This window comes from Macrotis lagotis, chromosome 3 (genome assembly GCF_037893015.1).
Source record: "Macrotis lagotis isolate mMagLag1 chromosome 3, bilby.v1.9.chrom.fasta, whole genome shotgun sequence".
NCBI classification, from domain to species: domain Eukaryota; kingdom Metazoa; phylum Chordata; class Mammalia; order Peramelemorphia; family Peramelidae; genus Macrotis; species Macrotis lagotis.
In genome coordinates, this window is record NC_133660.1 from 100,750,715 (window position 1) to 100,778,685 (window position 27,971).

The following is a 27,971-nucleotide window of genomic DNA, read 5'->3' on the forward strand; positions in this document are numbered from 1 at the left end:
AGCCGCCGCGGCGCGGCGCGGCGCGTGGCGCGCCCGCCAGTGCGCGCGCATCCGGCAGAGGGCGCTCGGCCCCCGCGCTCGGCTGGCGGGCCTGCAGGCGCCCTCCGGGCCGCGCTCCCGCCCGCGTGGCTGTTCCCCGGGAACAAGTGAGCGCTCCGACCCAGCGCCCCCCGGGCCGGCCCGGGACGTGCGCGCCCGGGGCAGGCGCGGGGGTCCGAGGCGGGGGCCGCGCGGAGAGCCGGCCCGCGAGTTGGGCGGGCCGCGGGAAAGTGAGGCAAAGTCGCCCGCAAAGTCGGCAAAGTGGCCCAAGTCGGGCGCGGGATGGAGGGCCAGGAGGAGGGGGTCGGGGGGAAGGACCCGGGCGGGGCGGGGGGCCAGGAGGGGCCGGACCCCGAGGCGCCCGGCAAGGCCATCAAAGTGGAGCCCGGGGAGGCGCGCCCCGCCGACCGTGACCCCGACCCTGACCCCGACCCCGGCGAGGGCCCGTCCTCCCTCATCAGGGACCCCAAGGTAGCGGGGCCGAGCCGCAAGCCGGCGGACGAGGACGAAGATGACAGCGAGGAGGAGGAGGACGAAGAGGAGGAGGAGGAGGAGGAGGAGGACGGCGGCGACGGCGGCCTGCCCCTGGTGGTCTGGGAGCAGCCCCTCCAAGTGGGCAAGGAGGAGCCCATGGACTACGACGAGGACGACGACTGCATGCCCGGGCCCAGCCGCGCCAAGCCCCTGCACAACTGGGACTCTGCCAGGTACGGGGAGCCCCGGGGCCCGCCGACCACTTGGCGGGGAAAGAGCGCCCGAGGGGTCCGCGCTTCTCCGGGCACAACTTTGCCTTTTTGGCCTCGGCTTGCCCCGGCCCCGGCTCGGGCAAGCCGCTGCCAAGACCTCCTTTGAGGTCATTCCATCCTCTTCCTCCCGCCACCACCGTGCGCTTTTTCCTCTCTCTCAAAAAAAAATGCTTTTGGTCCTGCTGCGCCTGGTGGCACCTGCCCCCATGGGCAGTGCCCAGCCCCCTGCGCCGGCCGTCGTGGTGGCCCCCGCGGCAGAAGCGCTTTTCGATTTTTAACGGGGGCTCGGGCTGACTCTTGTTTTCCGGACACAACTATTTAGTTTTTTTTTTGCCCTCCTGCAGCGCTTCCACTTGACACCCCACCAAACGAAAAAGTATTATCATATTCGTGAGTTGGGCTGATGAAGCTTCCCTTTTACCCTCTCAATTACAACGTGGCTTTTTTTTTTATTTTTAATGCCTAAAATTCTGATCCTTGATCAGAATAACCCGTTGGCTCTTCCTCCCAAGTTGGGGAGATTTGGCTATTTTGTCTCTCATCCTCCAAAAATGCTTTGCAACCCTAAGTTGGGATAATTATTCTTTCCCAAGTCATGATGTACTTAGCAGAAATATTTGACTCGGACAAAATTCCTCTTCCCAGAAACTTTTTTTTAAAATCTTAATGAATATACATTCTTCTTAGTTACAATTCTTTTTCCAGACTTCTAACCCTCCCCCAAAATGCTTTGCAATGTTTTATTGGGGTTACTAGAATGTTCCTTTGTCCCCAAAGTCTTGACTCTTGAAATCCCCCACTTCAAAGAGGGGTTTGCAACCCTTAATAGGGTTATCAGTCTTTTCCTTCACCCACATACTCTGATTTTGTGTATTTAAGGAATAATTTTTGACCCTCATGCTTAAATTCCAATTAGCTTAAAAGGGGGGGGGTATAGATCCTTATCGGAGTGATTAGTCCTACCATTCCTCTCTCAAACTTAAATCTTTTCCCTTCTGTGACAACCGTTCCCCCTTCCTCCAAAAAAAGTAGGGTTTTTTCCTTATGTCTAATATGAGGGACTATTTTACTCCTCTAAAGTGGAAGATAATTAGTCATTTTTCACCCTTCTAACGGATTCTACCTCCACCAAAAAAAGTGCTCTTTGATCCTTAATCGTTAACTCCTCCCCTTTTCCCCTTAGTTATTGGTTAAGCTTCAGTCAGAGCTGTACATTTATATGGTAGCAGATACTTTGAGCAGATTGAAAAGGAGAGAGAGAGAGGAATCTAGTCTAGACCCAAGATATTGATACTTTTATTCTTTACGCTTATTTCAGAGCCCTTCCATTACGCCTAGCCCTATTGAAAAGCTTAGGTGCTTGAGTAGTTAGAGCATTGCTTCTTGGCTAAATTAGTTGAATTTTACTTTGAGGTTTATACTGGGTTGTGAAAGTTAATGTATTTTTTTTCTGCATAGTTTCACTGATTTAGTGTCTTTAGCAGAAGGGGATAGATAGGTTTAATAGCTGACAGTATTCATATTTAGTACTTAGTTATTTTTTCAAAATGCTTTGCATCTGTTTGCTCATTTTGTTCTTACAGCAGAGAATTGTTGTTATAGTAATTATATTAATAATTCCTGCAGATTCCAGTCTCCTCATTTGATGAAGAAATTTTATCTCTTAGAAGCTAAATGACTGACATAGTTTTAACTGATAGAAAGTATTGTGAAGGGGATCGGAACCCCAGGTTTTTAGTTTTTTCTTTTTTTTCTTTTTATTATTCCCAAGTGCAGAGCTTTTCCCTCTGCAGAGAAGATAGATTTTTTGTGTAGGTTAGGGGGCGTGGTCCAGGATTGGCACTTTACCCTGATTGACTAGCGGACTGGGTGCGAGGAGGAGGTTGGGCAGGATGAGGGAGGGGGCTGGGCGTACTGAGGGGGCTGGGCCAGAGATGGTATATATTGCCAGTGCAGTACTGCAGTATACTCCACTCCTTCTTGGGGAAGAGAAGGAAACTTTCCTTCCCTTCCCCTCCTTGACTCTTGGGCTAGATGAATTCTAACACTCCTCCTAGCTCTGAATTCGATCTTAGCAAATTCAAAACTACTGCTCAGAAACTTAGCCGATGTGATGGTACTAGGAAAAAAGTGAGATTTCACTAAGTTAGTCTTGAGCTTTTAAGCCTGGCGAAATGCTGCAGATGGTGCCCTACAAGGTCTACGAAATTTCGGCAGCCTTTGTTTTTATTGGCATGGGGTGTGCATATGCCTACTTAAGGATTCGAATCCGAGAAGCTGGCAGGTAAGTTTTAGGGAGTCTTAAACTCTGTTAGGGGAAAATATGTATCAGAAAAGAGACTCTATTTGTGAGGGGGGAAAAATACTGTCATGCTTCTGTTTTTTGCTAGATTTAGTTGAAGTTAACATTGTTGAAATGAGAATTGAAAAGTTGCAAGAGGAGATGGAAGGTAGGTGTTAATTGAGAAATGCCCAGAAAATTGGGAAAAGGCTTCAAAGACCAGCCTGGCAGGAGATTTTTGTTTTTTCTTGATTGACAATACCAGACTATTTGTTAGAATAGACACCAGAATTGCATTTTGGGGAGGGGGGGAAGGAAATAGATGTAAAAACAGGTCTTTTGAAGTAGTAAAACAAATTTTCCATTTTGGACTTAGGCAAAGAATGTCCTGATTTTGATGTTATTAGAAGAATATACTAAATTTGACTCTTTTTTTTTTTTTTCCTGCAGTGACTCGGATTCTGAAACCTCAACCATCTCCTGTACAATCCGAGAATTTCGGAGCCAGGATGATGATGAGGAAGATGATCAGGCACGGGCACCGAAACAGAGGAGCATCTTCTGCTTCAGAAAGAAAGATATACCTTCCAGTGATGTAAGAACCTGAATCTCTTTTTTTTCTCTTAACATAATTTCCCAAACACATTGAGCCCATTTCCCACCTTTCTACCTCAAAAGGCTCAAAAATAAACCCTTTAAAGGTGTTGCTATTCCCTACCTTCACCTTAGTTTTCCTAATTTGAAATTAAAGCTTGATTTGGATTGGGAGTAGCTAAAGTTCCTTTTCACATGCTCTGTGCTACTTATTTTAAATTTTCCAATGCTGAGACATAGGAAAATTAACCCTTTTCCTACCTCTTAGCTGTTTCTGACACTTCCGTGCAGATTTACAACTTTATATGCAACCCATCATGCCTTCTGAGCCATAGGTCAGGGAATTGGGCTCAAACACAATGGAAAGTCGTTGTTTTAGTTAATTCAAGAAACAAAAGTGGGAAATCATTAGATGTTAGTATTTGTCATTCTTTACTCCACTGGTGTCTTTTAAGAGACTTGGAGTATATCTCGAGATGACCAGGGCTCAACCTAATTGTGAGAGCATGGTCCTGGCTGTTACTTCTTTGTTTTGGGAGTATTAAAAACTAATACCAATAAGGCTGTTTATTTCACATCTGCCTCTGTTGCAATTACACTTTCATATACAAACATACCTTTTTAAAGGGAGTAATAGAGACCTTTCAGTGATCTTTTCACTTCGGGAGTTTTTGTATTAAAGCTCTAAGACCTTGCTGATAGTCCTAAAAAAAAAGTCATTAATCACTTTGCACCTTAAAAATCTCAGTTTGCCTTCTCTGCTATTAAACTAGCAGATGGGAAAGAGAGAAAACAACAATGTTTGTCATTTGTGACTCTTCTAGTCAGAATTTTTCTAGCAGGATAACTTTTACTATAAATTCCTTAAAAGTTGTTTCGCCTGGCTTCTGACCTAGAACATTTGCATTTTTTATGTGATTGCCATTTTTTCCTTCAACATGTTTTTAAAAATGTCGAGAACACATATGTCATAAATATCTGATTTGAGGGGGGGGAAGGTATTTCACAAGAGGAATATTTATTTAGGCAGGTATGTAAGTAGGTCTGACTTAATTTCATCTATTTCCAATTGTTACTTGCCTTGGAGAACCAGGGCTATGTGAAAGGTGGTAGTAATTCCTTTGCACAGGGCACATTGCCATTGAAACTGTGACAAACTCTAACCATTAGGCTACCTGACTCCTTAATGGAGAGTTTACTTGAATTATGTGGTGATGGATTATGATAAGTCCTTGTTGTTGGGTTTTTTTTGTTGTTTTTTTTTTTTAGTTTGGGAGATTATGCTGTTTTGCGCCTTGTTTGAGGGGGGAGTTGGGGGCAAGTTCAGGGTGTGGTAGGGTAGGAAGGTGATACTTCAAAGGTTGCTCTTGTGGATTATTTGCTCAGTTTATGAAGGATGCATCTTTGGGCATGGCAGGCGTATTGAAAGAATAACGATGGCACGTTCTTCTAACTTGCAAAGTGCTTTCCTCACCACAACTCTAGAAGTTCTATTCAGTACTTAAAATTTCCCCATTTTACAAATGAGGGAATGGGAGTTCACAGAAAAAGAAGGAAACAAACAAGCAAAACAAGAAGCTGTACTTAGAGATCTTTTTATAAAACCTATTTTTGTTTCCCCCAAAGTAAACAAAATTTTGACCATCTTTAGAAGTGATATTCGAAACAGAGGGGTTTTGACTTTTCATAAATAGTACCACACCCCTACTTAAAAATTTCAAATGTCTCCATAGAATCTACTAATTAAAATTCAGATGACTTTTATCCCCCTGCACCTTTGATCCCAAACTCTTTACAGTCCAATTTATCATAACTCTCTTAATGCAACAAATATATATTTAGTAAACATCCCCTTAGAACTTGAGTTTGATGTCACAAACCGCAATGACAAGTCCCTTGGTATCATTAGCTGTTACAAGATGGGATTTAAGCAGTGTGACTTTTCTTACTAAAAACAGTTTGATTCTGGCTAAGAAAACAACCAATATGATTGGTCAACAATATTTTCTATATATAAAAAAAGCATTTTTATTTTTATGAAGGAAAAAGTATATCTTCTACTTGTCCTGTGAAGAATTAGATTTTTGTCAGCATTATTATTCTGAGCTTTAAAATGTGAATAGTAATACTTGTCCCACCTACTTAACAAGTTTGTAAGATTAAATATGGGAAATAGCATATTTGGTGGTGAAAAGACCTCTGGACTTGACCCTCTGGCATTTATTAGCTGTGTGACCTTGGATACATCACTTAGTTTTTCTGAGCCTTGGGCTTCTTGCATCTGAAAAGATTTTAATACCTGTGTCTCACCTTTATTATGAGAAAAGCTCTTTGTAAACTTTAAAACACAATAAAAATGTGAATTTCATTAGAATTTATGAAAATATTTTTGGTAAATTATAAAAAAATATAGATTTAGGTATTGATAGGTATCATTTTTAGGGTGTGGTTCATTTGTGATTGACCAAATATCTTGTATTCTTGCTGTCTTCTGGTTATTTTTCAATGTCACATTGCTTAATATAGTGTGAGATTTTATCTCTAACCAGAAGCTTTCATGAACATCTTGTTCTCTAGCAGAGAAAGAAATGAATTCCATTCCTCAAAGGAAAATGGTTAATTGATAGAACATGTGATGCAAGATAACTAACTTGCTTAATGTTATGACTTTTGTGTGTTTTAAAATGGGGTTAGATTTGAGTTAATTGACTCTGGTAAATTAAAATTGACCTAAGAAGAATAGCATTTAAATGAACAGATGACCACAAAACCTAGCAGCTGAAACAAAATAAAACTTTTAAATTAAGATTGTAGTTGACTGACTTTTACTGACTGTTAGAATATCAGTCAACTATAGCTACCAAAGATGTGCTACTTTAATTGGAAGTTTTTCCCAACTGAAATGAGAAGAAAATCTCATTTTTCCTAGTTTATTGCAGACTATAATTATTCTTGTGCAAGCACATTTTTAAATATGAAATAACTAACTCATAGAAATTATATATCCTTCACAAGTCTCAAAGACTGAGAATCAATTATGAAATGTGTTTGAGTAAAAATACATTTGACTTCCTTAATGGAGCCGTATACTGTATACCTATTCCTTACAAATGAAATGAACAGTTGGATAATTAAAATTTCTGTACCTGCTACTCAGAGTTAGCTAGTCCATTATATGGTATTTTAGTAAATGGAGAAAGACATGGGGGGAAAAAGTATTCTAGTTGTATCCCACTTAAAATACAAATATACCCTTGCTCAGTGAAATACTCTTCATAATAGATAATTTAGAAAATAATTCTCTGTAGACCAAAAGCAATAATTTCCATAATTCACTTCAGTAAGTAAGGAGCTCCTTTTGTGCATTTAAAATTTGATTCAATTTGAGAAAAATCATTTTTCAGGAACATTGTATAAATTAGGGAGTTGCCGGAAATTTTACTTTGTCCTTTGAATTATTGTTGCACAAATTTTTTTTGGGGGGGTGAGATTTTTATTTATTTTGGACTTCTGTGTGCGAATTCCCATATCCATTCTCATGGTCTTTGACCAGTAGCAACAATTTTGGAAAAAATAGGAAGAGAACACTGAGAGGGAGGTAATGAGATTTCAAATAATAAACATTGTCTTTTAAGAGGAAAATTTAATGGTGTAGTCTGGCGCTGTTGGCACAATGCCTAACAGTGTCATGCACAATTAAACATTTAATTAATTAATGCTTTTTGGTGATGATGTCTAGACAATCAAGGGATTTTCCAAGGGAGCTTATTAAAGTGTTCTCTCTAGAGTTGTTGATAAATTAAGATTAATTGTGTGGTTAAAGTTGAAATAGAAGGACCAAACCAAATTCATTCATTCTCTCTCTCTCTCTCTCTCTTTCTTTCTTTCTTTCTTTCTTTCTTTCTTTCTTTCTTTCTTTCTTTCTTTCTTTCTTTCTTTCTTTCTTTCTTTCTTTCTTTCTTTCTTTTTTTGTGTGTAGGATATATGGGAACAAGTAGTTTGATCCATAGTCCCATGCATTCTCTGGGGTCATATGGATACAAATGTATCCATCGTAGGAAAGGTATTCATGACATCAGGAAAATGGCTGTAAAAAGAGGATGGCATGACTTGAATTATTTACTCTATTAGGGTTATTATAAGGATCATATGAGATCATGTATGCAGTGTGTCTTGTAAAGATTAAAGTGCTGTTATAACAAAAAAAAGTGCTGTTTTAAATGTGAGTAGTAGGTTTCCTTATTGTCTTTAGTAGCTAAATAAACATTTTCATTTGTAGGTACCTGCTCCAGCAGATGAAATGACTCTCATTCTGCCTGAAAGTATTGAACTACAGCCCTTTGGGAGGGTTTCAGGTATTATTGAAAAGCTAGGTACGTAAAATGTTTTGTTAGTGACATTCACTGTTATCCTTAAATGTGTGACACATTTTCTCAGTGATCTATATTTTTTTGTTATTTTATCTTGCGTTCAATTAAGGAAAAGGTAAAAAAAGGATTTTCTTCATCTTTTAAGTTATGTGATTTTTGTACTGCTCTTTAGGGAATCATTATGAAATTCTTGGATTCTCTTGGTTTTGTCAGTACTTGGCATAAAATTGTACAATTTAAAATTTTTTTAAATATATAAGAAATTAATAAGCCATTTACCTTAAAATGTAATGAAGAAAAATGCATAATGAAATAATTTGTCATTACAGTTACTTGTGAGGTAGGTAAGAAGGAAATAGTTGCATTGATTGAATCACAAAGAGAAACTTACACAAAATTACATAGCAAGTCAAGGTTAAGAATAGAAGTTAGATCTCAAGAATTTGAGATCTCCCCTTTATTGTTCCATGTCATTAGAGAGAAGACAATATTTGCAAAATTAAGTCACAGACTCAAACCAATCCTGGGCTTCAAGTAGGCTTACATTTCATAGTTAGTATTGATAAATGCTCCAGAGTCCTCCAAATTAAGATACAAAATAATTCATTTGTCATATAAGGCAAAATGCTTCTTCCCTAACTCTCAGTTTTATTCCTGACTCTGTGAGACCCAGCCCTAAATATGTTAATTCACTGATCTTATTGACTGTGAATAAATTGGGTACATTGAATACATTGGGTACACATATTTCATCTAATAAAATTAATTTCACTTTTCAAACAGATTGACTTATATGTGTGTAATAATATTTGTTCTTTACATTTTCTTGTCAAGATTTTATTAGATTTATTAGAATTAGCATCAGGATGAATTAAATAAATGAGAGATTCCAATGAGTCTTGATTAATAATTTTATTTTTTGAGGAAAAAAGTACAATATAATCAATAGAATCTGGGAAGTTCAAAACCGTGGCTGTGATTAAAAAAGACCATATTAATTGTTCAATCCATATCTGCTATACCACCTGTGCAGCAGAAGGTGTTCTGAGTCCTATAAAAAGCTTTTCACGTATCATCAAATAATGCCTGAGGGCAGGATGCTTTGGGAAGGGGTGGGGTGAGAAAAAAGTCTTAAAAATGGGGCGAATCTCTAAGAATGGAGATTTTTATGATATTCTAAACTGTCTTTATCAATTGTTTGCCTATGTATGTACCCAAAGCTAAAATTTGGTGATATATATATATATATATATATATATATATATATATATATATATATATAAAATATGGTTGAATTCATACTTTTAAAACTTTTGATTTGTAGGGTTGTTCATGCCTTATGAACATCAAGACCTCTTTTTGGCTAAGACCTTAACTTCCCCATCTGATGATAGGTTTAAGGTGTCAGATCATGCCTTCAATTCTTATTGGAATTGCATTGAAATGATCAGTTTTAACATTACATTAGCATTGGCATCTGAACTCCCTTTGACAAAAGCCTCTTCTAATGTGAAAAATTACTTATTCTGTCTTCCTTTTTTTTTTCAGTGATCATTGAGTCTGTGACTGACCTACCGCCAGTTTGTGAAGATAGCATGATCTTTAAGAGCAACCGACATGCTGCTGGAAAGGTTTGTATAAATTAAAAAAAAAAATTACCAATGTACTTGACAATGTGTCATATCAATAGATTTTTTTCCCCTTTCCTTCTATGATTAAGAAAAGACATTATATTCTTCAAATGAGCACTTAATTTGAATCATGTTAAAGTCTACAAAATTGCCTTTAAATCCATGCTCTAGAAATATTGTCAAATCGGGTTTGAAGCTAAGTGATCCTTATGTTTGTTTTCAAATTCTGATATTTACCTCTCTCCCAATCCCCATCCTCAGATCTTTGAAATCTTTGGACCCGTTGCACATCCCTTCTATGTCCTACGGTTCAGTTGTTTGGAACACATCAAGAGAAAGGATATCAAAATCCGGGACATCATGTATTTTGCCCCCTCAATCCAGCACTTCACTCGCTATATCTTTACAGACAGGATTAGGTTAGTATTTCTTAGCATAAATTTCATTGTCATACCTAAATTTCATAGTTTTAGTACTTTATTGTATTTTTGTATTGTTTACAGTGTTTTATTAACATTTTCTTTCTCCCTTGATGATATATTGTTTTAAAAGATACATTGCTTTAATTTTGGCATTTCTAGGGATCGGGGTTCTGATGCTTCTTGGAAGAATGACCTAGAACCACCGCCTGAAGTAAGTTCTTTTTCCTGATTTGTCACACTTTTAGGGAATAGGCCAGTGATTTCTTTAGGATTAAGAACTGCTGGATGAAGAAACTGCCCACTATTGATGAGCATCAGCACTTTTCTTTGCAACTTCATGACCTGATTAGGGTTGCTTTAAAATGCTCAAAGGTGCCAACTATCTTGGTCAGAGTAACATAAGCCGGTATGTGTTGAGGCAGGAAGAGGAGCCAGATGTTTCTGGCTTTAAGGCCATCTTTCTGCCTGTGAAATATAGATATTTATAAATGATTAGAAACTTATCTTGCCAGTTTATCAACAAACATTACGAAATATTGTCAACAAATAGTTCTTATCACTGAGACCAAAAATTAACATTGTTGAGACTTGGTGACATGCATTTTGTTCATTTAATTAAAATAATGCATGTTTTTAAAAAATGTAGTTCCAACATCACTGGAAGATATGTAGTAGTGGTAATGTACTTTTTCCCTCTCTAGGCTGTTGATTTCAGTGATGATGAAAAAGAAAAGGCAGCTAAGAGCAAGAAGAAGTACTACGGACGGAATCGGAAGAAGCAGAGAGCAGAGTTTAGGTCAAAAAGCAGATCTAGTTACAGCAGAGATGGCCGCAAGGGTTTCAGACAGCTTGCCCTCGAGGAGAACAGCCAGGAGAATAGGCAGGATGATAGGCAGGAGGAGGAACAGCGGGAGGAGCAGGAGGAGCAGCAGCAGGAGCAGCAGCAGGAGGAGAAGCAGGAGGAGCAGGAGCAGCAGCAGCAGCAGCAGGAGAAGCAGGAGGAACAGCAGGAGGACAAGCAGGAGGAGAATCAGGACAATAGGCAGGCTTCTCGTCAGGACAATAGGCAGGCTTCCCGTCAGGACCATAGATTGGGTGCCCGGGAAAAATCCACTGCCCAGCAGGAAAACAGACAGGGTGCTCACAGAAAAGGTGGTCGCCAGGATCAGAGGAAGTCTAACAGGCATGATCACAGGCACCGCCATGATCGCAGGCAGGAACGCAGGCAGGTGATCCAGCATGATCACAGGCAGCTTCTTCAGCAGGACTTCCAACAGGAATACTGTCAGGAGTTTGGCCAGGAGTTTGGCCAGGAGTTTGGCCAGGAATTTGGTCAGGAGTTTGGTCAGGAGTTTGGTGGTCAGGAATACGGACAACTAGAATTTGGGCAGGCAGAATATGGGCAGCAGGAGTTTGCACAGGAGTATCAGGAGTTCCGACAGGAGTACCACCAGGAGTACCACCAGGAGTACCGGGCTGCTGCTGCCGCCGCCGCCGCTGCTGAGTACCACCAGGAGTTCAGACCTGTTGCTGAGTTCCGTCAGGAATACCGCCCTGACTATCAGAATCTTGGTGTGTAAAAATATATCTTGGTAATTGCTTAGACTACCTCTTCAAAAATTTTATGGCAATTAAAAAATATCAAAAGCTCATAGATATCTTGAATTCTTTTTCATTTAAATGCTTTAAACCCATAGACTTTCTACTCTCTAGGTACTTTATAGTATGGGGAAATGATGAGAAAAATCCCAGGGAAGAGTTTTGGCTAAATGCAAAAACCAACTACTGGGGAAAAAAGATATGCCATAATATATCTCTGCCTTAGTTGTATTAGAATGTTGTGTTGTTTCTGCTTTTTGGGTATAAGGTTGTTTATCTCTTCATTAGGTGCTTATGGAGGAGAAGTCCCTGCTGCTCACTGGTGCCCCCAGCCTCGTGAGGCCGGAAGGAGCTGCTACAACAAGCGCGAGTACCAGCGAGAATTCTCTCGGGGCAGACACCACAAGTCCAGCCACTCCAGGTCCCAGGCTGCTGGGCAGTTTTACAACGCGGAGCACAGGTTGGCTCAGGATGCCCCTCCCTCCCTGTTTGCTCCTCAGCACAGGCAGGACAATTCTCTGGTGCAGCATTCCTATCAGCTGGCTCCTCAGTACTTTGATATGCAGCATTACCAGGCTCACCCATCCCAGCATGTGGCTTGGTCTGGGCTGGCTCAGCATGTGCACAATGCACACTACCAGCACTTCCAGGGTCATCATGCTCGGGGTGGGGGGCACTGCTCTCAGTACAGACCCCCCTACTACTAGACAGATCATGTTTCATGAGCTCACCTCAGAAACAGAGCTCCTTAAAAAACGTGATTCCTCAGTCTAGTTACTTAAGAAAGCGAACTTGATAAAAATGAAAACACTTACTGTAAAATAATTCATTATTCAAGTGTTCAAGTGGTAAATATTTGTGAACTTTAGTGAAATAGTGATATACTCTCCTAATATAAAAAATGAGGTCTCAGATTGAGAGCTAAAAAAAAAAACCCAAAACCCTCTTTATCTAACCCTCCAAATTAAATATTTAACACTTTATATAAAAGAATTGTCTTCTCCTCCCCCCCCCCATAGATCTAAATAGCAGAAATATACCATCTTGCATTAGGGATTAAAGATTGTTGAACTGTTGATTGACTTAGAGTATTTGTATTAAATCGAACAAGATAAGATTTTGAAATTCCATTGAGGATATGTGGGGAAAAATAATAAAGTTTTTTTTTAAACTAAATGTATTTGTTTGGACATGACTTTTGTAGAAGCATCATAATTTTCAAAACTCTTGAACTGCATTGATTTTACAAACTTAGCAAATGGAGGTAACAGAAGAAAAAATTTGCATTCTTTGGCAATTAAAGATTAGTGTGAAGTTGTATAAGTAGATTCTTTTCCACCTTCACAAAGTTGATCAATTTAAAAATCTTGAAACTGTGTAATATCCATTCCCTAGTGAAAATCATTATAACATTTATTTAGCTGTCTTTTCATTCATTAAGCATCCAATGATAAAGATTACTTTGCAGCATTTGTGAGATGGAAAGTAAGAGGCTTTAACATTAGTAAAAAACTCTTTGGAATTCAGGTTTCTCAGACTGAAAATGCCAGTCAGACTTGAGGGGTAATTGATAAGGCCCCTCAAGAGCTCTGAGGGCCCTCAGAAGCTGTCTAGGTCAGTGCTCTCACTTTACCAATGTAAAAACTGTGGTTCGGGAGGGTTAAATGTCTTGCCCAAGGTCACACAGGTAGTACAGTATCTATGCAAACAAATTAGCAAACAGAATATTCTAACTGATGAGAAACAATTCAAATAGTACTACATATGTGACTTTGGACAAGTCAATTAACTTCTCAGGATCTTATTTGTGAAATGAGATTGGACTAGGTAGTCTCTGATCAATTCTGGATCTGAGATCCTAAAGAAACCTCTTGAATTACCTATCTAGACTTTCTGTAATCCAGAGAGACTGTGACTTGTGTTTTCTTGAGTTCTAGTGCTAAATTCTACCAAAAATGTGCTTTTGCCAAAAATGACTTTAGTTTTTAATCTCCCCTGAACCTCCAATTGAAAGTAATGAGAATAATACAGGTGATCTTCATCTACCAAATTTATCTTGGAAAAAATACTCAAGACCTGCCATACATTCACAATGTGTCTAGGTCATCTATTCACTGGAAAAAATAGATACCATAAAGATTAGAATTATTCTGGATTTCAATTCTGCTAATTTTGGCTTAGTCTTATCTATGGTAGTCTTTTTTTCTTTCATCACAGGATCTGAAATCAAAATACAAGCCAAATGGTTCCAGTGTTCTAAATTTGAATAATCTTGTCTTAAAATCAGATTTGGAAATACATAAGGAATTCTTGAAGATCCTATACAAGACCATAATACTTAAATATTAAATAAAGTTTGGCAAATATTTGCTTTTAAAACATAAGTTATGGGTTCATAGATAGGTAAAATTTATCCTGAAGTTGTCTGAATGTAACTGCAATTTGAATCCTTGCAGGGTAAATGCACAGTTGATACAGACAGGTAAGTTAGTAATCATTGATATTATCTGCAGGCAGCAAAGTAGTAGCCTAATTGTGCTTTCAGGTAAATGTTATTTTTCCATGCATTAATCTCCAAGACAAATATATATATAAATATGTATATATGTGTTAATTGTTTATATATCTTAGATACCAAACCCTTATCAGAGAAATTTGATGCAAGATTTTTTTCCCCATTCAACTGCTTCCCTTCTTATCTTAGATGTACAGTACATCTTTGTTTACAAATATACATTTCACTTGGCATTCCTCATAGCATTGCATCAAAACTAAATGGAAAGTCTTGGCCTAAAGAACAGGTAAAAAGGGATAAATAAGAAAGATGTGAAAGTTAAGAAAATTCATGAATTGAGCTTAAAAAGCTATAAATAAGTAAACTGTGTAAGATATATACATTTATATACTATTAATTAAAGAAGGGATCATTCTTAGTTCTACCAAGTCCCATCTTTAAAAGAAAACTTGATGAGGTGAGATTATCCTGAGGCAAATCAAATAGTTGGTTAGGTCTTATGAAATTTATCGTATTTTATGGCATCTAGAATTTAAAAATCATTTTTAAAAAACCCATATGTACTTGGGAAATGAATTTTTTTAATCTGATATGAGAGCTCAAGCTCTAAAAAAAAACTAAATTTAAAATTTTCAGAAAATCTGACAGTTCGTAAGTAACATTCTAGACTTCACCTTTCCTCCCCTTGAGAAATTTGTAAATATCCTTGTTTACTGATTATAAAAGCCTCCCCCCCTTTTGATTCTTTGTATTCACTGTACCATAATTTTTTGTTTATTTTTTTGAGTGTGCCATGAGAAAGAGTATATCCTTAAAGGTGGTACTACAGCGTGCTAAATGCTTAATGTCACCAGAGCATTGTGAGAGGCAAGGCAAGTCATCTTGTATCTCTCTTAGCCTCTAGTTTCCTTATCCTTAAGATGGGGATACTAATACCTGTAGTACTTACCTCACAGGTTTGTTGTGAGGGTCCAAAGATTATATAAGCACAATTAACATCTTAAAGTGCTATTCAATGGCTAATTAACTAAAGTCTATATTAAATACTATTCACGCTGCAGTGTGGAAGACAGTTAAATGGCATGTCATGCATAAATATTTGCAATCATGAACCCTTAAATTGCAAGGGGGTTTCCTATATGTCCCTCTTGATCCCTAAACTATTCAAATATGATTTAATCTTTAGTAATTGCCGATTCTAATTTGAATCAAATGCATACCAACTCATCAGTCTCCCAGATGAATTTTTTTAAAGTTACCATGTATGATTAATTTCCAGTACATAAAGTGAGGCCTATAAAACCCAGCAAAAAAAATGAAACTTAGAATGATTTCCTCAATACTCTCTTCTCACCAAATATTTCATAACTATAATGCAAAATAAACAGGCATTTACATTATTGAAATCATATCAATATACTACTACAACTTAAATGTATTTCATTACCTGTAACCATTTATTTAACACCTATTAAAATGGATGGTCAGTTAAACTTTTTAGTAACTATACTCTTGCATGCTATAGAATTAGGGGCATCTTGGTTTTTGTGTAGAGTGCCATAGCTGCCAACTTTTGACTGTTTCTTTATGAGATTGAGTGAATGCTGGATCAAAAATATCTATATTCGAAATACAATATTTTATCTGGTTCAAACAAACAAACAAAACATATCAAAAGTAATCTAACCAGGCAGGTCCCTTATTCCTGAAAAGGGACTCTGATTCTAAATGCTAAGATAAATAAAATGGCCTTAGAAATGTTTACCAGTATAAATAAATATTAGCAGAATCAGGAAACTTGAGGTTTGGTTGCTTTATAGTATTAGTACAAAATACTTGGGGTGATGAGCAAGTACTAGAGATGTAGATGGGCATACCAGAGGGAAAAGGAAATATAAAATCAGCTTATTCTGTGAACAGATTTTCTTTTTGCATATAGTGTGACTTGTCTGAACTCAGAAGAATAAAAACCAAGTTATTTTGTTCCTTATGTGGTAACCTCTCTCATGAGTACATCTTCTTATTTCTTGTGGAGACACATACTATGCCAAACAGAGAGATGATCTTAGGATCATAGATGACTTGGATATAAATGGAGGAAAAACAAACAAACAAGCCCAAAGCAAAAAATCTGCTTGTTAGCATAGAACCCCAATTAAAGAGTTAATAGCTTGGTGCAGATGGTCTCTAACAGGTTTGGGGAAAGAAAACTCTTAAGGGTTCTCAATAATCCTCTGGAATGAATGTGCTTTAGTCTACATCCTACCGCTGTTGTAAAGTTATATCTGCCAGCTCTGTCAAATTCTGTCCCTTCTATGAGATAATTTGACGTTGCTGGGTTCAGTTATACAGATTGTGATGAATGTTGCTACCCATACAAAGCTAAGTAATTTTTATTTGAAGTTTAATTTTCATTTTTTGGCCAGCTGTAAATACCAACATTACAATATTAAGTATGTTGTAAAGTATATATTAATCAAATGAATTTTAATAATATTGAAAGTTAAAGAAATAGCTAGGCATTAATTTGATCAATACTGTCAAGTTTTGTATGTTTGTAAATATATTGAATCAGAAAAATGCATAATACCACAATCCCGGGTACAGTCCTTTTTTCATAGATGGCAGCTACTCAGCCATGTTCAGTTAATGTGAATTACATCCAGTTGGTTATAAGATTTCTAGTGACTGGCTGTGTGATTTTTTTAACGTTGTCATGAAAATTTTGCATGAAAGTACACAGATGCCTCTAGTTCAGATTAAACATCAGTCTGCTGCTGAGGAATAGAGCTCAATCGAATGCTTGAACTCAATATCTTTTAGTTAGTACAAACTTTCCATATTCTTAATATACACCTAATTGTCACTGCCAGTTAAATACATAGCAATGAATCTAATGCCTCACTGTAGCAATTTTAGAATTATTCTTTAATATTTATCAATATACTTGATTTCCTAGATCATTTAATTTGAATACATCTGTTGCATCTTAATTTCATTAGTTTGGTGGTTATAAAAGAAGGCAGCTTTAATTTAAGAAGCAATTTGATGTTCCACTGATGTAATTATTCTACATGATAATTAGAAAAACACTTTATAGGTATTTTCTTTATTGCCAAAGATTGCACAGAGATCAAGATCTCCAGAATAAAAGCATTTAAAATATTTTAAAGTTCTAAAATTAAAACATTATCTGCAAAATTAAGTTATACACCTAAAGAAAATGTACAAATTAACTAAATCTGTGTTTAATCTTAAGAAAGCTCCGAATCCTAATAAATTATAGTCTTAAGTAGATATCACATTGACACAGTTATTCATTTTTTTTCCTCATTCTTCCCCTCCTGTTGTCTTTTAAATTTGACATTATACAGATGTATAACAAATAACAAAATGTTAGGCAAATATCCTCCAGGTTTGTAAGCTTATCAAATAAAAAGTTCAGATGTATAATCAAAATTATTTACCTTGGAAATATTTTACAGTAAGTTTTTTTCCCTTAGAATCTACATTTCATCATGGCCCAGCCCAAACCCACTTTCTTTATAAAACATTCTCTGACCATTAAAAAGGACAATGATGTACAAATTTTTAACTCATTCTTCGTACCATTTATCTGTTACTTAATTGTATTCTGCCTTACAGAGATTTCTTCATTGTTCTAAGTCATTATTTAACCTTTTATGTATGTATGTATCTTTTTTTTCCCCCTGAACTAGATTTTAAACTTCTTGAGGGCCAGGACCAGACATTGTACTTCTGTATCCCTCCCCACAGCACCTAGATTGGTACTACGTATATAGTAACCCCTCCATGAAATTTATTGGTTAATTCTGGCTTGTTTATGTCCTCAAAACTGTAAAGGCTTGTGCATTGGTAATGAGGGGTTGTACATAGCCTCTGGAGCCTTCCATAGAAGGTGACTTCCTGCCAGGAGATTGTTGTGAGAGAGAAGTCACTGAGTATCTCCTCCAGTGCTCCCTTTGGGTGGTTTTGCTTCTTATAACAACCTTACCATACAACTAGGATCCTGGAATGCAGATTGTTCACTTCATTCTTTAATGGAGTCCACTTATCCTATTGAATGGGAAAGGCTGGACTAGTTGACTTTCTGAGGACTCTTCTGACAAGAAGATTCTCTGAAGTAGAAAGAGGCATTTAAAGAAAACATGGTTACTGTTTTGAATCTAAAAGAAAAACTGAGGTGAATAATATTTTAAACCATTTATTTTTTGGAACCTACAGCAGTTGATATGAGACATAGTAACTCGGGCCTCTGCCTCATCTACTGCTAGTCCAAATTAGAGCATCGAAATATAAGAATTTTTGCAATTTTTAGTAATTATGGAGTATCTTTCTCCCCCCAAAGACTTCAAATCAATCTGCAGATATCCCATTCTCATGACCAAATGAGATCAATGGGTGCCAAGTCAACTTTCCTGAACATCATGTCTTACGAATTTTCTTTGGAATATATTGAATTGGAGGTCCTTATAGAGGAACAAGGAATGAAGATCACTGAGTGAAGCAAAAACTCTCAGATTATTTAGCACCTCCTATGAAATTGACAGTGTTAGTATGTTACTCAAATGTAAACTGTGTGTCTGTAAAAGAAGGGTCTACAGTCCCTTCCAGTGATACTGATGTGTTTCTACAACATGCTATAAAAATGCCAAAAAAAGACCAAAAAAAAACTGTAATTGTAGTTAAGTATGCCAAAAAAAATACCCAAACCCTCCACCTATATCTTTATTGTTCTCTTAAGCACCAGTAGTTTTATGTGATACTTAGATTATTAGATACTTAAATACTAGATACTTTCTAGATTGTCAGTAGTTGTATTCTTGATGCCCTATAAATCTTAAACTGATACTAATATCTATGTTAAATATATCTTTCTCTATTTGATGTTATTTCTCTTTATAGGATAAGAAACTGTAGAGTAAACTATAGGGTAAAACTCTATAAAACTCTAGAGTTTAAAATCATTTGGGGCTAAGGGCTATATCGCGATTGGTGCTGGTGAATTTGTGCCGTAAATGGCTTAGTTATTCAACTAAGTTATCGTCCCCGTAAATCTGTTGTGGAGTGCCGTAACCATATATATTATGCATGTATATGTTGATATCTTAAATGTTTATCTATGTTTAAATGTTAAATAAATGTTAAATAAATGTTCAAATAAATGTTCAAATAAATGTAAGCAAAATCAATGAAATGGAGTAGTGTCATTTGTATGCCTTTTTGTTTTTTCTCTCCTGTCTGTCCAAATCAGTTTCCTCCCCAATTGAATGAAGAGCTGTCCTTATAGCTGTCAATTTTTTTTTTTTGGTCTACTGTTTCTTAGACACATTTAATTAATTTCACATTTTTAAAAAGTAATTAAAAGCTGATCTCAGCTACTAAAAGTTATGAAAAGTCCTCTGAACAAAGAGCAAGATTTAGCATCTCATTGCCATTCTCAAGCCACATCCCATGACTTTTAGTGTTAGAACAATTTTTCAGTTGAAAATGTTGTAAATTTTGAAACAAATACTTCCCTTATATCATCTCTGGTTTCTCTTCAACCCAAACATGGCAAAAGGGCATGGTTAATGTTATACTTTAGGTGCTTGCCACAAAGTTTTTGATGATAGAAATGAAGTCATGCTGAGCTTCAGATGGTTCATGGTGGGGGGATCACATGGGGTTGTGCAAAGAGATGACATTTTTGTATAGGCAAGTGATTATGTATATTAGGTTGAGTGCTGATTGGGGAGCTTGGAAGTATAGTGGGAACATTGCTTATTTTGTACTTTTCCTTCTCATTCCCATAGTGGAAGATAAGGATAATTTGAGACTACTGTTTGGGATATACATAGGTTTTTTTTAAAAAAAATAAAATTCATAAAAGCTTCCTTAGTGAGAATTAACCTGGCATTATAACCTGATATTCATAACTGGAGCTATGAACTTAATCCAGTTCATCTAGATGAAAGGATCCCCAAATTGTTTTGTTCTGTTTACTTGGACAAAATACTGTATTGTCCTTTGAGTTAGACACAGCCATAATATGGTACAATCAGTTTTTACCTAGGAGCTATTCTGCCCCAGCATCCTGTAGCTATTAGCCAACTCAAACGTGGTCAGCTTTTCCAATGGGGTAGATTGATTACTCACACTCCCCGACCTGGGAGATCAATAGCAGAAATGAAGATGAAGATGACTTGTCATCTTACCATCCCCACTGACCTCACACCCACTCCCTCTTTCATGGAAACGAGTCATAGATTTAGTCCCTAATCTATGACTTTTATTTTGCCCACCGCAACACTTATTAAAATACATCCTTTATCCTAGAATTCATTCCCTAGATCTTCAAGGACCAGATCTAATCTTGGAGTCATTCTTCAAAATCATACCTCATTGACTTGTAGCTCCAACTAAGTTGTTAACTACATTTGGAAATCTGAATATAGGAAACTTGACTCTTGGTTGGGTCTCCACTGATGTGGGTAACCTGGTCTCTGGCTCTCATGAAAGCACCTGAGATAATCATTTATTTTGGATACACAATAGACTTTATTCTCAGAAAACAAGACCACTTAGGTTGATCTTATAAAGCCAATAGAATTCAACCTCCTCTCCTAGGTGAGTCTACTTTCTCCAGAACTCTATATTTTTTCTGGACTCCATGCCACCTGGTGAATTGGTCTTCCCTCAGAAGAGAAATGGGGTTTCTAGAGGGACTAATACATTACTGAGTCCCCTTTTTTTCATCTGAGGAATCCCAATAGATTCTGGTCTCAAGATATTTCTCCAAGGGCTTTGACTGCCTGGGAGAGGAAATATACTTGAGTCTCTAGAAACGTGATATCCAGATATTCAAGTAAATCCCAATTTCCTGCAGATATAAATTATATATATATATATATATATATATATATATATATATATATATATATATATATATATACACACACACACACACACACACACATATAATATGTGTCTGGCCTGACAAATTGCACTTCCCTTTCCTATTTGAGCCTTAGTATCCAAGAAATTAACTATTGTAGCAGAACAAAGGTCCAAAACTTTTGCTCCCATATGCTTTGGCTTTAGTTCTTTGCTGCTCCTCACTTTGGGGGTCCCATATGCATTATACTTTTGTTTCCAACTGCATAATACTGCCCAGGAGGCCTCTTCTCTCACTAGAAGACTAAATCCTATAACTCATTCATGGAAGCTAATGAGGCAACTGAAGGTTTTCTCAGAGAAGCCTCTCTCCCACCTTGCAGTGTGGTTCCCTTCTGCTTGAGGACATAATTGAAAGAATCATTCCTCTGTTCCTCCAGGACTGAGTCTAGACAGGCCTGTATTGGTCTGGCATTGTTAAAGCCACTGCAGGCAGGAGACAAAATACAATAATTTAGTAACTTTTTAGGAATGGTGAATTAATTGAATGACCAAATATAGCCCACAAATGATGTTATAAATATCCAATGACCCTTGGTAGAAAAAAGGTGTCCCACCACTGGTCTCTCCCTTCAGAGCAGAGGAACTCATTTCTTGACTTGAGAGCAAATACAATTCCTGTCTCTTTTCTCCAAGACAGAAATGAGTAACTCTCAGTGTTAGAGAAATCCCAACCTCTAACCTGGGAGATGAGTTCTGTCCTTAGTTCTGATGTGTTCTTCTTAAAAGGAAAAATGCAAAGAGTACTGTGGCTTAGATTAAGAATACAGCTGTATGTGGACCTAGTATGAAGGAGTATTCCTGACCCACATAGTCAAAGTCAAACAAAACATGTCCAGTCAATCCCACTAAGTTTCAAATGGGTCAAATGGATGTTCCCCTAAATAGGGAAAAGCAAAGCTTTGAAAAAATCAGTCTTACCACCTAACTACATCAAGTTAAAAGAATTGAGATTAACTCCACCTATCCACTACTTAGAAATTATTTGCTGGTCCTAAAAATCAAATCAAGTTTCCTCTAGATCATTGTTCAACATTGATCAGCAGTTCACACAATGAAGTTGTTGACCTCTTTTCTGATTGTCCTCCCCAGTCTCAAGCCTCCCTCCAAGGAGTCTTCAGCAGTGTCTAAAATGCACAGTTCTTTGATGCTCTCCAAAGAAACAATCTTATGTTGAAGATCCAGAACTTCTGTAGATGGGTGGACCTTGAATTTATTCTTTTGCCCGACACATGATTATAAAGTCTCTTTAGGCTTATGTATGCCTTGGTGCTCGCTAAGGACTACTCCATACCTGAGGGTTAGAGGAGGGTTGGATAAATTAAAAGAGAGAAATTAATAACAATATTTTTTTAAAAATTAAGATTATAAAGAAACCCTCCTATGAACCATAGTGATCATGATGACCCTTCAAAGTATAACCCATGAATCAGTACTCCAGACTCTAGTCTTATATATACCTGGAGTTCAGTCTCAAGAGCAAACCATGTCTGTCTCTTGGAAAATCTCAGAATATTCCTTGGCTGTATCTTATTTAACTTCTATTACTGAAGATGCAACTCCTAGAAAGCATTAATAGTCTGGGAGGACCATTCAACATATTAATGCTTATTGGGCCTTTATTCCATCCATAGAAGAGGTGGAAGATACAAAGTATTTTAAGCAGCTCATAATCAATAGAATTCTGTGTCTTTAGTAATTCCCACATTCCTCAGAACATTATAAAATTATTCTTACTCATAAACACACTGTAGATGGAAAGAAAATGAACTCAAGATTGATTGAGGGGAACATCCCATCTTCCTAGGAACCAGAGGCAGTTAGGTGATATTCCAAATATTTCCTTCCTTTTTTCCTTACATCCTTCTTTCCTTCTTTCCTTCTTTTCATCCATCCTTCCTTCCTTCTTACATTTCATCCTTCCTTTCTTCTTTCCTTCCTTCTTTTTGACCTTCCTTCCTTCTTTCTTTCCTTCTGTCTTTCCATTCTTATTTCCATCCATTCTTATTTCCTTTCTTCCATCCTTCCTTCCTTCCTGCCTTCCTTCCTTCCATCCTTCCTTCCATCCTTCCTTTCTTCCTTCTTTTCTCCCTTCAGTGCATCCTTCCTTTCTTCCTTCCTTCCTACCTTTCTTCCTTCCTTCCTTCCAGCCTTCCTTCTTTCCTTCCTTCCTTCCAGCCTTCCTTCCTGCCTCCCATCCCTCCTTCCATCCTTTCTTCCAACCTTCCTTCTTTCCTTCCTTCCATCCATCCTTCCATCCTCCTTTCTTTTTCTTCTTCCTTTCCTTTTTTTCTTCTGTACTTTGTTCCATCTTTCCTCCCTCCCTCCCTCCCTCCCTTCCTTCCTTCCTTCCTTCCTTCCTTCCTTCCTTCCTTCCTTCCTGCCTGCCTTCCTGCCTACCTACCTGCCTGCCTGCCTGTCTACCTTTCTTCCTGTCTTAGAACACATATAGAACTTCATGTGAATAGTCTCCTAGGATTTGGAATCCTATAAGTGGGTACTTAGAATTACTACAGAGAATTGTTAAGAACCTTGCCTCATAAGATTCCAATGAATTCTACTGCATCCCCCCAGGGTCCTTTGTAGCTATCTAGCCTTATGGTACTATCTTGGGGGCTCAAGCTTTTTTAGAAAAGAAATTAATCTTGGATTTGCTTCAGAGTCACTTTTGTTTCCCATTGGATCTGCAGTGTTACAACAATTCAGTAATAGCAGAGAAAAAGTTCAAGTATTTCAATTCCCCATGTTGTAACTTAGGTTTCTTGCTGGAATCAGTGATATGATCCTTTCCTGCTCCACTACTCCCTTCACCTCCACCCAAGAAGCTTTGTTATCCATAGCTCTTGTGTTCTCTCTTGAAGGTTGGGTTCCAGAATTTTCAAATTAGTGGTTGATAGCTTGGTGAACTTAAGGCTGTTGTTTATTGTTTTTCCTTCATTCTTTTTTTATTTTTTAGGCTTTTGCAAGGCAAATGGGGTTAAGTGCAGCTAGGTAATTATTAAGTGTCTGAGACCAGATTTGAACCCAGGTACTCCTGACTCCAGGGCCAGTGCTTTATCCACTGCACCACCTAGCCCCCCCCCCCCCATTTTCCTTCATTCTTAAAGAAGACCATGACATCAGGGAAGTGTTGCTATGACATGTAAGTGAATTGCATTCAAGTGAAGGGGTGCTGTATGAAGTTACCAGCCTCACTTTCTCTTCTGGAACCATTTGGATCCAATAACCTTATATGGATCAGAACAACTGGAGATGACCTTAATGCAGTGGGAGATTTTGACTTTTTAAAGCTAGGTTTTTTCCTAGGTCACAGTTTGACTGGGTCAACACCTATTCATTGATTAAGATTGGGTAAGAGAGAGATGAAGAAAAGAGGCCAAGAATGACCACTTCCAAAAAATAAAATTAAGCTGGGAGGGCAAGACCTTCACCATTTCTCAATGATTAAGGCAGATGAGGAAGTAAAGAGGCATGAAGAGCTGCTTTTGCATAAGTCAAAAAAAATCAGTCTGGGAGGGAAGACTCTTGAGTGTTATCTAGGAACCACCTCTAGAAATTATTGCCTCACAATTCTTGGAGTTGTAAGGAGGAAACCCTGAAGCTTGAAATGACATTGTTTTCTTCCCTCCTCAACTTCTAATTCCACACTTCCCAACTGGTTTCTTCCTTTTTTATATACCTTTATTTAGAATAGATACAAATTTATTCTAGGGGGTTTCTATAAAGAAAGGGATAACATTACAAAAGAATCTACAGGATAGAGTCATAGGTGTGAAACTATCCTATATTTCCTTTCTCTTCCTTAGAGGTTGTGATATAGGAATTTCCATTATATGTCTCTGTTTTTAAAATCATATTAGAGTGTCATGCTTCTACAGAGTTGGATCCAGGTTATTTCTGTCATTACCCATTCTTTGTGACTCCTTACCATAACCTAGTCTCCCAGTCCATCTAGTCTATCTCTATTTCTTACTACTCTAACATTCTAGTTAGATATTCCAACTTAAAAAGAAGATATTAGATCCAGGTAGCTATCAGGGCAGTTTAGTACAGTACCACCTAAAGCCGTAACTGTAAGATTCACACTCCTATGACTCTATCCTGTGATTATATTTTTTTTGTTATATTCTCCCTTTCTTTATAAATAAACCCTAAATACAGGTCTAAAACAAGAAGAAACAGGCTGGGAAGTGGGGAATTAAAAGTTGAGAAGGGGGAGAACACTGTCAGTTCAAGAATTAGTCACCAAAAAATGAGAAAAATAGGACAAGTAATATATAGCAGTACCTGAATTCAAGAGAGAGGACAAATAGACTTAAGGATGTATTATATTAGAAATCTTGAATTAGGGTTCAGTGGTTTATGGAGATGTAGAAAATTATACAAGGGTTTGAAAGCCCTAACTTAGAAAGCAGAGATGGCCTGAATTGGTTTCAAAGAGAAAATGAAGGCCTAGAAAGCTAAAGCTGCTCAACAAGACCTAAGTCCTAGAGTTGAATCTTTTACATCCAGTTGACTTCTATGCAAAATGCTACCAGAAGAATGGGTAGTTAACTAATGTATAGATAATTTTAAATAGTTGATAATTTCATGACAGATCAAGAAATTCTAGCCACTGACATTAGAAAAGAAAGTACTGATGTCAGTCTGTTCCTGAGATCTGAGCAAAGAATTTCATCCTCAAAAAGTATCAGGAAGGATAATGGACCTAAACTCTCAGATGATCAATGTTGGTAGATGAGATATTTTAACAAGAGTAGAAAGAGAGATACTGGAACTATTGGGGAAGTCAACTTACTCCCAACCAGGAAAGCACTTGGTGGGGAAAGAAAGGCTTAAGATAGCAATTGTCCCGAAAACAAATAGTCTTTAAACTAGGGGACTGTTCATTCTTTAAGAGACTATTCCCATTGCAAATGGATAAGCTACCTGAGTCTAACATTTTGATTGTAAATTGAACTTCTATATACAACTTGAATAATTTTAAATGAACTGGCCCATTCTGGTCCATACTTATTGTCCCCACCTCTGTTTGTTTGCCAAATTTGAAATTTGCTGATTTTTAAATCAAATACCTTGAATTTGAACCATAGTGTTACAATGTATTATTTGCATGGTTTCGGATAAGTCATCCAACCCTTGGGCCCTGATTTCCTTTTGTGTAAAAAATAAAGTTGAAATGGTTTCTAAATTCCCTTTAAGTTCTGAATTTGTTATTCTGTGATCTGTGCTATACATTTATTGTCTCAGAGAAAAGGAAAATTGTACTTGAAGGGGGTAGGGGTTGGGAAAGTTTGTGTGTCAAGGAGCAAGAGAGAATTTATAAATTTACTTAGGCCATGAAAGGTTGACTCTCAAAGAAGTTTTTGATTGGGGGATAGACTGAAGAACTTCTTAACTTATCATAAAGCAAGGATAAGGTTAGGATCATTCCTGTTGTAATGACATTATTCACTCCCAGAGGACTGATTTCCTGGTTGAAAGCTATGTTGGCAAATTGTGAAGACTTTATTAGTTGAGGAAGGCAGAAACTAACCAGAGCCTCAGTGTGGAAAAGCAGAGGGATTAGTCCTTAGAACATTCTTCCTGGTGGGTTCCCCAGAGAATGTGCAGATAGCTCCCTTTATGCTTCCAATCCAACTTTGTGTGGGGACACAGCAACTACTTCTGGCCATGAATGACTGATGGGGGATATTGTGTGGGGACCAGCTATCTTCTGACTGAGTGCAGAGCTAGAGGAAATGACTCTGTAGTGACTTTTAATAAAAAGATGATAGATGATGGATAGATAGGTAGATAGATATAGATAGATAAGAAAAAGATGATAGAGAGATGATAGAGATGGTAGAGAGCAAGATGATGAATGATAGATATATAGATATAGATATAGATAGATGATAGAGAGATGATAGATGTTAGATGTAGGGAGCTAGATGATAGATGATAGGTAGATAGATGGATGATAGATGATTTAGATAAATTGATATAGATGATAGATGTATATTTACATACATAATGTATGTATATTTGGAAGATAAAAATTCTAATTATATATATTTTATATGACATTAGAATTCTTAAATCTTTCAAAGTTATTTGTTAATAAATGCTTGTTGATTGTTTTTAGGCAGTGAATTGTATAATTTTACCAAGTATTCAAGTCTCACTGATTAGAACTTTGAATCAAGCAAATAATCTGATTTTGTTTCATTCAAGAGGACTGTCCATGTTGGGGGGGAGGGGGAGTAGTGTGTTTGTGTGTGTGTGTGTGTGTGTGTGTGTGTGTGTGTGTGTGTGTATAGAGTAGATTGATGTATTTATTCTTCTCACATCATATGTGGCTAATCATCTAGAGACAGAATTGATTAGTCACAACTTTGGGAATTTTGAAATTCTCAAGAGGCAGATAAGGATTCCTGGGCAGCCCTATCTAGTAGCTAAGTCCACCTGAGTCAATTGTATTATATATGATGGTGTAGCACCTACAGACAAATGCACAGATGACAGGAATCAGAGGACTGTGGCAGTTTTAGAAAACCCTCATAAAGGAAAGTTCCAGTTATGTCCTCTAGGGAGTTAACTATCCTTGGGGCCTAGGAGAGAGTTATATCTGAGCGAAGCAAGGCCTTCACCAAGAGAAAAAAGACTTCCAGGGTCAGAAATTTTGCCACACCACTTGGCCACAAATATTTTCTTCTTGTCACTGACAACTTTTGAACTTTAGATTTGGATCCATCTCCCCAAATACCTTGTGAGTTAGTGCAAGAAGAATGTGCCCTTTAAATTGGGGAGATATTATTGTTTTTACTGTAACTAA

At 37.5% G+C, this 27,971-nt stretch overlaps 1 protein-coding gene and 1 long non-coding RNA gene across 6 annotated transcripts; one reads left to right on the forward strand and one right to left on the reverse strand.

Moving 5' to 3' along the window:
- Positions 1 to 105: 105 nt before the first annotated feature.
- Positions 106 to 19,415, forward strand: NAF1 (nuclear assembly factor 1 ribonucleoprotein). Of its 2 annotated transcripts, none has more exons than XM_074229024.1 (8): positions 106 to 746; positions 3,517 to 3,661; positions 7,940 to 8,033; positions 9,579 to 9,661; positions 9,923 to 10,080; positions 10,243 to 10,294; positions 10,785 to 11,655; positions 11,971 to 19,415. In XM_074229024.1, exons 1-8 carry the CDS (start codon positions 322 to 324, stop codon positions 12,387 to 12,389), a joined length of 2,247 nt encoding a protein of 748 aa, XP_074085125.1. In that variant the 5' UTR covers positions 106 to 321; the 3' UTR covers positions 12,390 to 19,415. The 2 variants fall into 2 exon arrangements, with proteins under 2 accessions (XP_074085125.1, XP_074085126.1); XM_074229025.1 differs by lacking the exon at positions 106 to 746 and adding an exon at positions 2,733 to 3,069.
- LOC141517731 (uncharacterized) lies at positions 10,032 to 23,464 on the reverse strand. Of its 4 annotated transcripts, XR_012476972.1 has the most exons (6): positions 22,892 to 23,464; positions 22,223 to 22,448; positions 21,471 to 21,580; positions 20,270 to 20,366; positions 18,213 to 18,336; positions 10,032 to 10,548 (listed from the first exon to the last, which is right to left on the reverse strand). It is a non-coding gene; the product is annotated as an uncharacterized LOC141517731 (long non-coding RNA). The 4 variants fall into 4 exon arrangements; XR_012476974.1 differs by lacking the exon at positions 20,270 to 20,366; XR_012476973.1 differs by lacking the exon at positions 21,471 to 21,580 and having other exon boundaries at positions 10,033 to 10,548.
- Positions 23,465 to 27,971: the final 4,507 nt, after the last annotated feature.